This window comes from Dicentrarchus labrax, unplaced genomic scaffold, assembly GCF_905237075.1.
Source record: "Dicentrarchus labrax unplaced genomic scaffold, dlabrax2021, whole genome shotgun sequence".
Taxonomy (NCBI): Eukaryota; Metazoa; Chordata; class Actinopteri; family Moronidae; genus Dicentrarchus; species Dicentrarchus labrax.
Window position 1 is genome coordinate 17,262,424 of NW_026136714.1, and position 12,836 is coordinate 17,275,259.

General features: G+C 38.6%; 2 protein-coding genes across 21 annotated transcripts in view; both read right to left on the minus strand.

Moving 5' to 3' along the window:
• kcnt1b (potassium sodium-activated channel subfamily T member 1b) overlaps nucleotides 1–1,846 on the minus strand; it is a 69,789-nt gene extending 67,943 nt beyond the window's left edge. For 6 of the 19 annotated variants that reach the window (XM_051422758.1, XM_051422753.1, XM_051422766.1 and 3 more), the window contains exon 1: nucleotides 470–1,844. In XM_051422758.1, the coding sequence (XP_051278718.1) occupies nucleotides 470–536 (67 nt within the window). In that variant the 5' untranslated portion in view covers nucleotides 537–1,844. Of the gene's footprint in view, nucleotides 1–469 lie in introns of all 19 variants that reach the window. The other 13 variants (XM_051422767.1, XM_051422761.1, XM_051422770.1 and 10 more) reach the window with 4 other exon arrangements.
• On the minus strand, nucleotides 309–12,825 carry si:ch73-29c22.1 (kelch-like protein 20). Of its 2 annotated transcripts, none has more exons than XM_051422789.1 (8): nucleotides 12,640–12,825; nucleotides 10,708–10,862; nucleotides 8,354–8,537; nucleotides 6,293–6,436; nucleotides 5,645–5,778; nucleotides 4,482–4,693; nucleotides 2,734–2,840; nucleotides 309–1,949 (listed from the first exon to the last, which is right to left on the minus strand). In XM_051422789.1, exons 2-8 carry the CDS (start codon nucleotides 10,829–10,831, stop codon nucleotides 1,892–1,894), a joined length of 963 nt encoding a protein of 320 aa, XP_051278749.1. In that variant the 5' UTR covers nucleotides 10,832–10,862; nucleotides 12,640–12,825; the 3' UTR covers nucleotides 309–1,891. The 2 variants fall into 2 exon arrangements, with proteins under 2 accessions (XP_051278749.1, XP_051278748.1); XM_051422788.1 differs by lacking the exon at nucleotides 12,640–12,825 and adding an exon at nucleotides 11,256–11,489.
• Nucleotides 12,826–12,836: the final 11 nt, after the last annotated feature.

The window sequence follows — 12,836 nt, forward strand, 5'->3', positions numbered from 1 at the left end:
TTTACCTCTAGTACAAATATGATTCTTCTGTTTAACAAGCAATGTAATGGTGTGAAATGCTGGTGTTGATCCAGTGTATGCACACTGTGTCCTCATCAGTTAGAGTCATCTGCTGGTAAAAGGTGGAAAGTGCAACTTTGCTACTGTATTGTTGTGATTGTGAATGAAGAAATGAAGCAGTGTAGCTATAACAACCTACGTATCAGACAGTAAAAACACAAGTACATTTGTCAGACCAGGGCTTTAAATGGTCGGCATAGACATTTGGCAAACAAACAAACAACACTGCATTGGAATTAGACCACAAGTCCTCAAATTAGTTATTTATTCTTATTTTTTTTAATGCATAATTTCCCAATATCCAACATCAGTGATGGAGCATACACAGTACATGCAAAGTCTTGGCAACTTCTAGAAATTCACAACATCTTACTACACTGCAAATGTTATTTCTTCTGTTAAAACATACCTGGTACAGGTCTGTCCTCTGCTATTTGCCTCACCATGGTCCCCCTCAAATTGAAAAAAATATTCATTCTGTGTGCACAGAGGGACGGCAGGGAGACACCGCTGGCTTGTGTCTCCGGAAAAGACGTGTTGCTCTGTGTGCGTTCCTGTGTGCTCAGCCTCTCCACATTTCAGACCATTATTCTCCAGGGGGAAGAGCTCTGAGCGTCATCATTTTAAAGCCCACACAGCCTCTTATGCTTTCCCATGCCAGCAGTCAGAACTCAATCTCTCGCTTATCTCAGGATCTTGATTCCCACAGATTTCTTTTCCCTAACTTGATCCAACCGATTTTTATTCTTTTTTTGGGGGGGGGGGAGGGGGATTTTGAACAACAATTTCTGAAATATGACGAATCAGTGTTTACAGTCAAAAACGATGAGTCATTTACAACATGATCACAGACGTTGATGATGAGAAACACATACGTATGATGAACATTTGATTATGATTAGTATGATTAACATTTCAAAGAAAACTATTTAAAGACTTTCAGAAAGGCTCAGAACATATAACACATTATTTCTCTATGTCATTATGCTATTTTACCAGCCATATTACTATGTTACTGTGAACATTCAGTACACTCTCTCCACTTCCAACAGCCACCTGAGTTTCTTCCCTTCAAAGCATCCTTACAATACGTCAAGGTTAAAGTTATTACTCTCATCTTAAAATAGTAAGTGACAAAAGATTGACTTAGAAAAAGAAAGATTCACCTACTAATCCTGCACACTCTTTAACCCAACACCTGCATTATTTCCATGTTTACCTCCATCTTTTTGCCTCATACCTGTTACTCCACATCAATAATTAATCAGTACAATAATCACAATATTTCCAAGTGGGATTTTTGAACTATTTTAACACTAGATCACTTTATCATGTTTGACATTGTAATGGTTTTGTCTAATATATTATGGTTAGAGCGGATATATCAGCCAATATCTGTTTATTGCAGATATGTCCCAATTCTTCTAATCCGTTGCCGTATCAGCATTGTTCAACATATTGTATTAAGATTGTATCAAAATCCAGTACATCTCTTTTGGGGGAAAAATACAATCTGAAATATATTTGCCGCTGAGTCATCTCTATAAAATCGGTCTGTTTTGTAAGACATAAAAAGACCCATAACTCTAATGGTAACCCAGTAGCCTATAATGTGCTTTAATTTAATGCTCACAGTCATTTTATAACAGCAGTTGCCAGCTTTGACTAATGCAGCAATGTCTCATTTTGGAGTGAACTCTTCAATTATTCAGTCATTATGCTGCCTTACTTGAACCACATCACAATGCGTCCTGGAGGCTGACGTACATCCATTAGGCTAGTTCTCTCTAACACCTCTGTCCTGTTCATATAATGCGAGCGCTGTCGAGTCTCAGCACAACACAGCCACTCTCCCTCCTGGATGCTTGCACTTCATGCTTCCAAAGTGTCTAAAAACAGATGGAGAGGGAAAGACTCAGACAGTGGAGCACTCAGATTCAGTAAGCAGCCTGGAGGCATATATAATATATAGAAGCCTATGAATCACAAAGTGACTCTATGTATTTGTCTGGATTTAAGCGGCAGACTTTCTAGATGTAAAGTATTTTTGTTCAAAACTTGGAATTAATTTGACAACTGTATCATAATGGACAGATAGCAATCTGTAACATTAATTAATGTAATGATACATTTAAATTTTAATGAGCACATTTGAATTTCAATGAGTGGAAGTAATTACTTTGGGTGATAAGGCTATTCTCTTTTTTCTTATTCATCTATCACTTTTTAGAAATTTGACCAAAGTCATGGGAGACATTTTTTCCCTTTTACAGTGTCTGCACCGCGCTGCACACACTGTTATATACAATTACTTATGTTATATATTGTATTATCCTTAAGAGAATACAATGTAGTGTATGCTTGTCTTGGTTATCACTGCACCATGTTGTGTCACTATTTAAACTACCAACTGTTTCCATGTAATTTCTAGTACTGATAATTGATATGGCACAATGGTGATTCAATTTATAGCCTGTTTCTTAAAGCATAGAGACATTACGACTTTTATGTTTCCTGCAAATCACATCAACAGGGAGTGGGGGAAAAACATGTTAGAGCTTTGGGAATTATTTGAATGATGAGTAACCTCTGGGAAGCCCAGTTTTTTTTAAAAGCCACAGCAATGAGCACTTAACAGCATCAAGGATGTCACAACATTGGTTTTCCTCTTACCTCCACGTGTTGGTGTTATGACAGTAAACTTCTATTGTTTTCAGATTGGTGACACCATCAGAGCCTCCCACAGCCAGCAAGGCACCATTGAACACTACAAGGGACATCTGAGGCACAATAAACAAGAGTGGATATGAGAAAATTACATAAAATAAAATTACATCAACAAATTAGTTTAAATGAACTAGATCTGACATGTCTCTTGAGTGTTTTTCCAATCTGGCAAACCCGCCCGGGGAGGTTTCCTTAGAGTAAAACAACGCTGCACCATGATATACTTTTGTAACATAAATTTAATAGTTTTAGTATCAATGCACAAATTACATTATCATCCATCGTCCGCCATTTTGGTCCAAAGTGAAAGATCTCAACAACTACTGGACGGTTTGAAATAAAACGTTGTACAGATATTGATGGTACCCAGAGGACAAATCCTCATGATTTTGATCCCCTGACTTTGAATATAATGCCACCAGCAGCTCAAAGTTTTCAATTCATCTCTGAAAAATCTAGATGGATTTAGTACATTCATGGTGGCTAGACCATGATTTTGCTTATCCCCTGACCTGTTCTCTAGCACCACCACTAGGTTGGAGTGAAATGTCTCGATAACTGTAGGACGGATTGAAATGAAATTTGAATGGTTCAATAATTGAATGGTCCAATAATGCAGTGGCGGTCCTTCCTATAGGCGACATAGGCGCTTGCCTAGGGCGCCACCTAGTGAAGGGCGCCAAATATGCGGCGAGAAAAAAATTATAATTAAAATTATAATGTCTATTTATTTTTTCAACAGTTTTTGCCATCCCTCTATCTACAACAATACTTTGACATAAAAAAATGAATTAAACTTAAGTAAAAGAAATGACAATTCTGACGGGACCTTTAGCTGTTACACGTCACGGTCACAACATGGTAGCGCGCACACTGATGCGCAGTTGGTCAGTCGGCTGTGTGATGCTAGCTACAGTATATAGCACTTTGCATCTCATTGTGTGCTACGAAATTAAAGATTGAGTGGATGTGAAAAGTCTATTATTACTGTCCATATAGCAAAATTAGATTAGATTCAGTTTTGGATTAGTTTTAACTTTACTGTCAAGTTCAAGCACCTTGAAATACAGTTTTACATCGAACCAGAGTGCAAACTAGTAAAGTGCTGAGTGAGTCAGTGGCTCATATGCAGATGAGGATATCAACATGTGGACTTTATAGACAGAGGTGCAAAAGATGAGCAGATGTTACATACTGATGAACAGAGATAAGTATCATTGTTTAAATAAATGTGCAATTCTTTGGACATGAGTTCTTTTCTCATGGGGATGGGGCGCTATCCGTAAAGCTCGCCTAGGGCACCAAATGGTCTAGGACCACCCCCACAATAATGGATTTATGACCGAATACCTATAACTATATATATAAAAACCTATAAATAACTTTCCTCATCTAAAAAAAAGGAAGTTACAAGCAGTGTTTCCTCCACTATTATATTCTTGTGAAGAGAAATAAGTGAAAAGCAAAAAAAAACATTTAGACTAGGGATCCAAAAATAGTACTTAGACCCTTAACCTATACTGAATATTTTGGGTAATCTGATAAGAAACATTATATGTCCTACCTTCAGTCATGCCAGTCGTATTACTTCTCTCCATCTTTTCTTTTCTTAGCATTTGGACATAAAAATAAACTGGACCTTAAATCAGCGGGGAGGCCTAACATCTGATGTGTCATGGTGATCCATTACTCACGTTGTCCCTCTTGCTTCTCATGCGTTTGACAGGAGTCCACTTCATGGTAACTGGGTTAAATCTCTCAGCAGCACAGAGCTCCAGGTTTAACTCATCTTTGCCCCCAGCCACATAGATGTGTCCTAGGTACACAGCACAGCCGGCATTCTCTCTGGGACTCAGCATGTGGGCGCATATCGACCAAGTACCATCTACAGGGTTGTATCGCTCCACTGGGGGACAGTTAGAAGATAACAGAAGTCAGGAGAGGCTGTATATACCATATAATGCACACACACACACACACACACACACACACACACACACACACACACACACACACACACACACACTGTACAAGTACACACAGGCAGTGTTTAGTGGCAGTGTTATGTTTATATCTATATTTATATACAAAAATGTCTATAGGTTATATTGATCTATTGCAATTTTAGATGTACTATATATTTTATTATATATATATTTTTATATAAATATAATATATGTATTAGATGTAATATATTTTAAAGATTTCATTTTTTATTTTTAAATAATTTATTAAAAAATAATTTAATTTTCAACCTTTTTTCTAAAAGAAAGGACCCTGAACTTGATGGGAACCAAAATAAGTTGTGGGAATTTTACTGACGTGCACTTCTCACAGACTGAAATAGACTGTGACAAGTGGCAGCACAACATAACCCTTGTTTATCTTTGGCAAGGTCAGGGGGCTTAAGAATTTTGTGTGTGTGTGTGTGTGTGTGTGTGTGTGTGTGTGTGTGTGTGTGTGTGTGTGTGTGGTTGTGTGAATATGGGCTACTTGCTGAAAATGAAAGGTCAAGCTAGTCGTTATGTGTGGCTGAAGTCCTGCCACACGTCAAAAAGCTGTCAAACTTTTTTTTTTTTTTTTTAATAGTGGTGGGAACAAGTCAATTCACAAAATGCCTCCAAGCACAAAGTATGTTTCGAATAACCTTTGGTTATTTGCTGTCAGTCAAACAAAACAATCAAATTGAGGCCTTAAATTGGGCTCTGGAAACTTTTATTTTTATTCTTACATTAGTAGAGTTAAAATTAAATTGACAGATTAATTGATAATAAAAATAATCTTTAGTCACAGCCTTCCAGGAAACATTGGCTGAAATATGTGAGTGACTGAGGTTTGATGTCAAAGACGGCCTCACCTGAGCTCAGAGCCATATCACCATCATTCCCTCCGATCACATACAAGTGACCCTCCAGCACAGCAGCCACTGCTCTGGTGCGTCTGGTCAGCATCGGTGCCTGCTTGCTCCACATGTTCATATTTGGATCATACCTAGAACGAAGAAACAAAGGTAAGCAAGACCAATTTAACAAATGGTCTGTCAATCACTGATGTTTTTGCATAATTCAGTTTATCATTTCTCTGTTCCTTTCTCTGAGTCAGACTCTTCAGATTTTCCTTTCAAAGTAATGTGAGATGTCAGGTAAGTAAGATCATTAGTACTTTCATTCTGTGTGATAAGGCACAGCCTACTCATTCCACTTTCATTTAATGTTAATTTTTAAAAAGAGGCATGTCTATGTTTCTTTGAACAGAACTTAGCTAAAGCTTTGCTGCTGTACCAAATGGTGGTAGCTAAAATATGCGTTAAACATCATTATTTTCTGAAAAGCCAAAGAGGATTTTATGCCCCTATAAAACTTCCCCAGGAAATAATAAACAGCAGAGCCACTTAATGTCGATGAGATGCCTCGAACATGGTCTTATTTGTTTACAATATTTATTAAGAGGATTCACAGTTCATTTTGTAAGATATTGATCTTCTGTACCACTCGTGCTGCAGTACCTCTCCACAGTATTTATGGCAGCAATGCCGTCGTGTCCTCCAATAGCGTACAGGTATCCGTCCATCGCCACCAGACACACTCCGCTGCGGGGGCTGCTCAAGGGTGCTACATCTGTGCTCCAGCTGTCTGTGTCTGGATTGTACCTGCCATGATGGAGGTCACCAACGGGCATGTCAAAGTATGAAAATAAAATAAGGTTCTGGTAGAACAAACACAGGCACAAGCTCTCATTTTTGTATGCTTGCAATTGTGTGCTTTTGAGGAACACAAATTCACACTGAGAGACAGTATTTGAGTCGTGTGGGCAACCATGTAAATATCTGTGTTTCCTCTCCACTAGAAGCCTATTAAAAATGTTTTTTTTTTCTCTCCATTCAAGGCCATTAGATGAAAACCCACATCCCCAAAACATTACTTCAATCTAATTTTTGAATCTTTGCTCAAGTGGGATGTCATCAATCCCTTTGAAATGTCACAACAGCATCATAACTGCCCCTCAGAGATCAGGTAGCCAAAATGCGAGCTCCCTGGTTCTGGCCATTAAAAGCTGATCAATTTAGAGCAGGTCTTTCCCCTACTGGTATGAAGCCAGTCAGGGAGAATAATTATGGGGTCAGCTAGCTGGCATTCAGTTAAGGAGTGGCTGTCTGTGGGAATTGGGAACAGAGCCAGCTCCTCCGACACATCTGATGGAATAGGAGGAGAGGAAATGGGAGAAAATGCGCTACAGCAAAAAGCGGAGTATGTGTAAGTGTGTGTGTGTGTGTGTGTGTGTGTGTGTGGAGTGAGAGTTTATTTTTGAGTTTTTCTGTCTAAGAGGAATAGATACCCTGGCAACATGAGAAGATGAGGAAACCCTAACATGTAAAGTGAGGATTTAGATTGGGTTACAGTTTGTGTTTAATGTGAAATGGTCCACATCTAATTTCTGCCTTAATGCTGACCTCTACTGTTCAGTGATGTAAACAACAACAAATACATGTAGAGCTTTCTTTCCCTCACCACATCTCGAGAGGAAGTACACGAGTATTGAGTTCAGAATTGTTATTAAAGAGTAATTCAAGAGAATAGTGAGTCTTTACCAAGTCTTTATGCGTCATTTCACAATGGTTATGCAAGTTCTTTTTTTTTTTTAACGAGAGAGCCCTTTTAAAATGAGTGGGGTAAGGGGTTAATCACATGCATCATATTGAGGGTTAAGATTAAAGCTGGCATTAGGGTTGATTATGACAAAAAAAAAAAAAAAAACAACTTAAGACTTAAAGTAGCCTATTTTCCTCCTATGCAACATATTTGCATATTAGAATATGTTTTACATGACACATTTTGGGTTGAATGACACATCTATCATTCGTCACTGCCAGGAACATGGAAAATACCCACATCTTACATGTGGGTATTCCTTTTCAGTAATATGTTTGAACTTAGCCAAGCTTCACACAAGTCTTTATGGCCATACATCTGTGTTTTGTACACCCTGTGTTGTATGTTTTGCAGTGCTGCTGCTATTTTGGTCAGGACTCTCATAAAAAATTGATTTTTAATCTCAGTGAGGCCCCTTTCCCGGTTAAAAAAAAGTTATATAATCAGTCAGGACAGAGACCTTTAATGTACAGTAGTTCCTTAGTTTGGACCATAACCTTAGGTCATCTCTTGCTCTACATGATCTCATGCAAAAGCACATTTAGGACTTCATCCTCCACAGATCAGCCAGGGACTAGCAGCTCTCATTTAGAGATGACTGGTCATTTCAAACTGTCCTCATCAGCTCCATCATGCTTGCTTTCACTTTCTCACTCTGTGAAAACTGGTGTGAGGTAGTGAAATGTCGGTTTGAATCATCTTATACCAGTAAATCAACGCAAACCAAAAGAAACAAGTTCAATTACAGCCTCACATGAAGTCAGCAGTTTGATATTTGCATTCAACTGGAACATGAACTTCACCAGAGCGTGTGACAAAACAAACTAAATCTGCTCAAAGGATGACGAGAGTTTCTTACAGTGAGAAATCATTTGACTAAAAGAGCAAATACATTTTGAAATTGTACTGTCTCTCACCTCTCCACACTGCTGTAACATCGGATGTGATCTTCCCCACCCACTGTGTAGATGTTGCCATCCACTGTGCCCACAGCCACATTGCCACGATTGTTGACCATGCGTGCTGCTGTCCTCCACTCGTTGTATTCAGGACAGAACTGTTCTACCAGACAGGATGGGTCGTCCCGGGTCCATCCCCCGACTACCAAATCAAAACAAGGCACTAATTATTTAATTGCAATTCTCAAGCAAAATATATCTTCTGTCTTGTGCTACCATTAAAGGAAAATAAATGTGTTCTTTTGCACCTGAATTTTTTCTCCTAGAATAAAAATGTACTCATTCAGTAAAACAGAATATTTAAACTACAAATATAAATGTTATAAATATCAACCCACAACAGACAGTAGCAGGATTTATTTTTTTACATTGTATCATGTAAAAATAAATATGTTTTTTACAGAACTTCCTTATCTAGCGTCTTTTTTTTAATCATATCCCACTTTTTAGTAGAAGTAGAAGAAGTAAACAAGACAAATTTAGGCGTGGAATCCAATAGTATTGAGCTGTTTTGACTGGTTACCATGGTGATCCTTGGCAAAAGGAGGTGTGCTCCAGCAAAGTCAAAAAATCGCCATAGTGAATGCAAATTTATGAGTAATTTATAAGACTGCAAATGAAGAATGGTAACAAATTAAGGTGATGTTGATGATGTTTATAGATCAATATTACTTTTGCATTAATTTGTATGTTGCACTTTCCTGCTATAGTTGAACTAATTCTAACTACTACTACTTTATACTGTTGTATAGTTTAATCTACAGAAATGCATCATATTCTAAGATCATCATATGTTTGTAACGTCGTTGAACTTTGTATCTCTAAAAAGTTGACTTTTCAAGAGTTGAAAAAACAGCCGTGTTTCCAGCATTTTCCAGCTAATCCAAGTGGGGTTTGAAATAGCTTATTTAGCTTAAGAATGAGGCAAAGTTTCTTTCTACCCATAGAGAAATGTTTAATCCTTCAGTTTGTATGGAAAAGTACAATATTTGCCTCTGGGATGTCGTGAAGTAGAAGTATAAAGTTGCGTAAAATAGAAATAGTTAGTTTCACCACTGGCTTTCCATTAAATATTAACAGAAGATCCTCTTTAGCCCTCCAGAACTGACTGGAGCAATTACAATACAAGTGACCACAGTAGTCTCTAGTGACAGGATGCTGTCGATACAGAGACCATTAGATCCTGTATAAATGGGTCTTTTAAGACCATGATGTAAGAAGGTGAAACAGATGCATTTATTTAGTGAGCATTGCATACTTCTTTTAAAGCTCCATTGTTGCTTAAGGAAAACTAGATCAAATTTCTACTTTCCTGGATTACTGGGACCCTTGAACAGAGCCATTGTTAATGCTATCAGTAACACCAGTGCTTTAGCGATTTAAGATGAATGTAAGCAGAGCAGAGAAAAAGCTTAGCAGTAAGTTATCAGTCTAGAAGTAAATGTACACTATATAGTTTCCCAGCTACTGGAAAGGGAAGTTGGTTTGCCCGGAAGCCCCGGTAACAACCCCGCCTACATTTAACTACATTTAAAGGTCCAGTGTGCAGGATTTGGTGGCATCTAGTGGTGTAGTTGCCCCTATCTAGTGCCAGTGTTTGGTTTTTCCCCTCTGGGCTACTAAATGATCATGGTGGTTCAACATGGCTGACCCACAGTCTGTAGTACTACTCTACTTCTTCATGTCTTTCGGGTCTGGTCCCAGAGGACTGGTCCATCCCTCAGGTCGGGTCTCCCTAGTGGCCTGGCGCACTTCCGTTTTGTCGAGCGAATTTGCAGCGTTTATATCTTGCAGTTGTTTTGGGGTTTTGTGTGTTTTTGAAATTTGCAGCATTTTTCTGTTGCATTGTTTTGTGGGTTTGTAAGTTTGTGCTTCTGCTTCGTTTCTGTGATTGCAGGATTTTTCTGTTGCTGCGTTTTTCTGTTGCATTTGTTTTTATGTGTTGGTGTGTTTTTGGATTTGCATCATTCCTGTGTTTGAAGCGTTTTGCCGTTTGCAGCGCGTTTGCCCTTGTCGGCCACCGTAGAAAACACCTTGCACGTCATAGAAGACATTATACAGCTGCAAAGGCTGAATAGTACCCCCTATCACAAGTAAACTGAACTTCTTGTGTAGAATTTGTGCAGTGCTCCTTTAAAATCATTCTTTAAAATGTTTTTAAATGTCTTTCATCTCATCTGAAGTTCTCATGATACTCTAGCTGACATGTTGTACTTTATCTGTCATATCATCATTCTGAGCACAGCTCTAGGAAAGCTCACTGCACTTGAAAAGTAAAGGTTCAAAATAAGAAACAGTCAGTGGCAACTGACCCATAACCATCATGTTATTGAAGATATCTTTGGGGGGAAGTTTGCTGAGCTGTCTGCATAGGGAGAGTGGGGTTGCCATGCGTCGACTGCGGTGGGACCCTCCTTTGTTCGCTTTGACCAGCATATGGCGGGGCTCTGGTTCGTCCAGGACAGCCCTAAAACATACAGTGACAAGGTAAACATTATTATACGGTCAGAACTTTCTCTTAAGGGTAACCTTTAAGCAAATTTTATTAATTAAGCAAATTTAGAGGTTTTTTTCTTTTAATTGTCATTATAAACAAACTTTTAGGTTCCTATCAGTATTCACAAGGTACCACATCTGATTTAGAACTAACTAGGATTTCCACAATTTATTTCATTGATTACCGTAAAAATATGTGATGCACTGTCATCACCTTGCATTGTTTCCCCTAAGTGCTAATTGCATTGCAACAACAACAAGGATGATAAATTTATTTAAGTGATGCAAAACACTCTTCAAAGTTAACTTTAGACCTCTTACATCTACCAGTGCAAAGGCTCTGAATAAGGAATAATAACCTTACCCTTGTTCATTGTACACTCCCATGGTTTATCTCCTCAGTAGTCTGCAGTCAAGATTAGTGCTTCTGCCTCAAAGCAGCCTTCGTGTCAATCAGGTCTCTGGCCTCCTGTGCTCTATCAGAACACACCGTTCTGTTCCCTGCGGTCTTAAACTACTGGCTGTCACATCCTTCTGCTCTTAAGGACATTGGACTTGACCGATCCAAGGAGTAGAACCTCCTCCCCTTAGCAACCCCCCACACAACTTCCCCAAGTGATTCATCCCACATCCCTGCAGCCTGAAACCCAAGACTCCTCTACACACCCTGGTTTGAGCTTCCTTTTAACAACTGTCATGCCAAAGGAATTGTTGACATGATCTTAATTATAGGTTCAGATGAGAGTCCATCACTGTCCTGTAAGTTACTGTTTCATTTAGACCAGAGACAGGCAACCATGTGTTGTGGAGGGTCAAAAGATTGAGGTTTTCCTAACCAGCACTAATGTTGTGCAGGTTTTCACCTCCATTTTTATGTGAATGCACTGTAGGCGTTGGCACCAACATTAGTCTTTCACATTTTCACCACAGGGGTCCAGATATCTGTCACTGTCTGACCTCCCTCCTGTCAGCTCCCTCCTGCACGTCTCTCACCCGCTCCATCACATCTTTTGTTTCTCTGAAGTCTGCGTGACTACCTATGCTCCTGAATGCTTATTTGTGTCCAGTGGAAACACCTCAGATGGTGTAATGATTCATCTCATGTAGGTCAAGGAAGATAGGTCAAAATGCAAATTCTATGCACTGCTGTTCTGCTGTCAGTACATGGCTTCCACCGGGCTGATTAACAAATCGTGTTTGACGCAGTCGCATTCTACAGATGACTCAGATATACAAATACTGCTCAACAGTGTATGGAGCAGTTGAAATTATCTCCGCTTCAACCAACTGCATTACGGTAATGCACCATAATGTATATGATATAATGAATAATAAATAATGTAAATCATGAATAATGTAATGAGTACTTCAACAGTGTGGTATTGCTACTTTAAATCAAATAAATGATCCTAATAAGTAATTGTCCACTGGTTAAAGCTGTTTTAAAGTCACAAATAAGAATTGGAATTTTTGACTGGACCTTTTTTTTTTCGTGGTGCCTATATTTTTTCTCCTTTTCACCCTTTACAAGTGTGGTTTTTAAAGAACATTCCTCATAATTGTGAGGTGCTGAACTGTAATGAACATATTTCACTTTTTCTGCATGATACTAGATAGATAGATAGATAGATAGATAGATAGATAGATAGATAGATAGATAGATATAGATGATAGATAGATAGATAGATAGATAGATAGATAGATAGATAGATAGATAGATAGATAGATAGATAGATAGATAGACGCACCAGGCGAGACAGCTGCTGTGCTCCTGTCGACAAGGCCTTCAGAGTTAATCCAACAAGAGATGAGTCCGAGGTCTTGAGGTATAAAGACAATAGATCCTTCTAAATATCCAGATATGAGTAGCTGAGACTTCCCCAAGGGTCCTACTGAGATGATTTAAACTTTCATCCTCTGAAAGGTCCTGACTATACCTATCCAG

Bases quoted from the DNA above. Each gene is read 5' to 3' on its own strand.
- si:ch73-29c22.1 (XM_051422788.1), bottom strand. From the start codon at position 11,278: ATGGGAGTGTACAATGAACAAGG. The intron at 5,779-6,292 runs GTACTGCAGCAC...TCTTCGTTCTAG, and splicing joins GCCATAAATACTGTGGAGAG to GTATGATCCAAATATGAACA. The intron at 1,950-2,733 runs GTAAGAGGAAAA...ATCTGTTTTTAG, and splicing joins CATAACACCAACACGTGGAG to ACACTTTGGAAGCATGAAGT.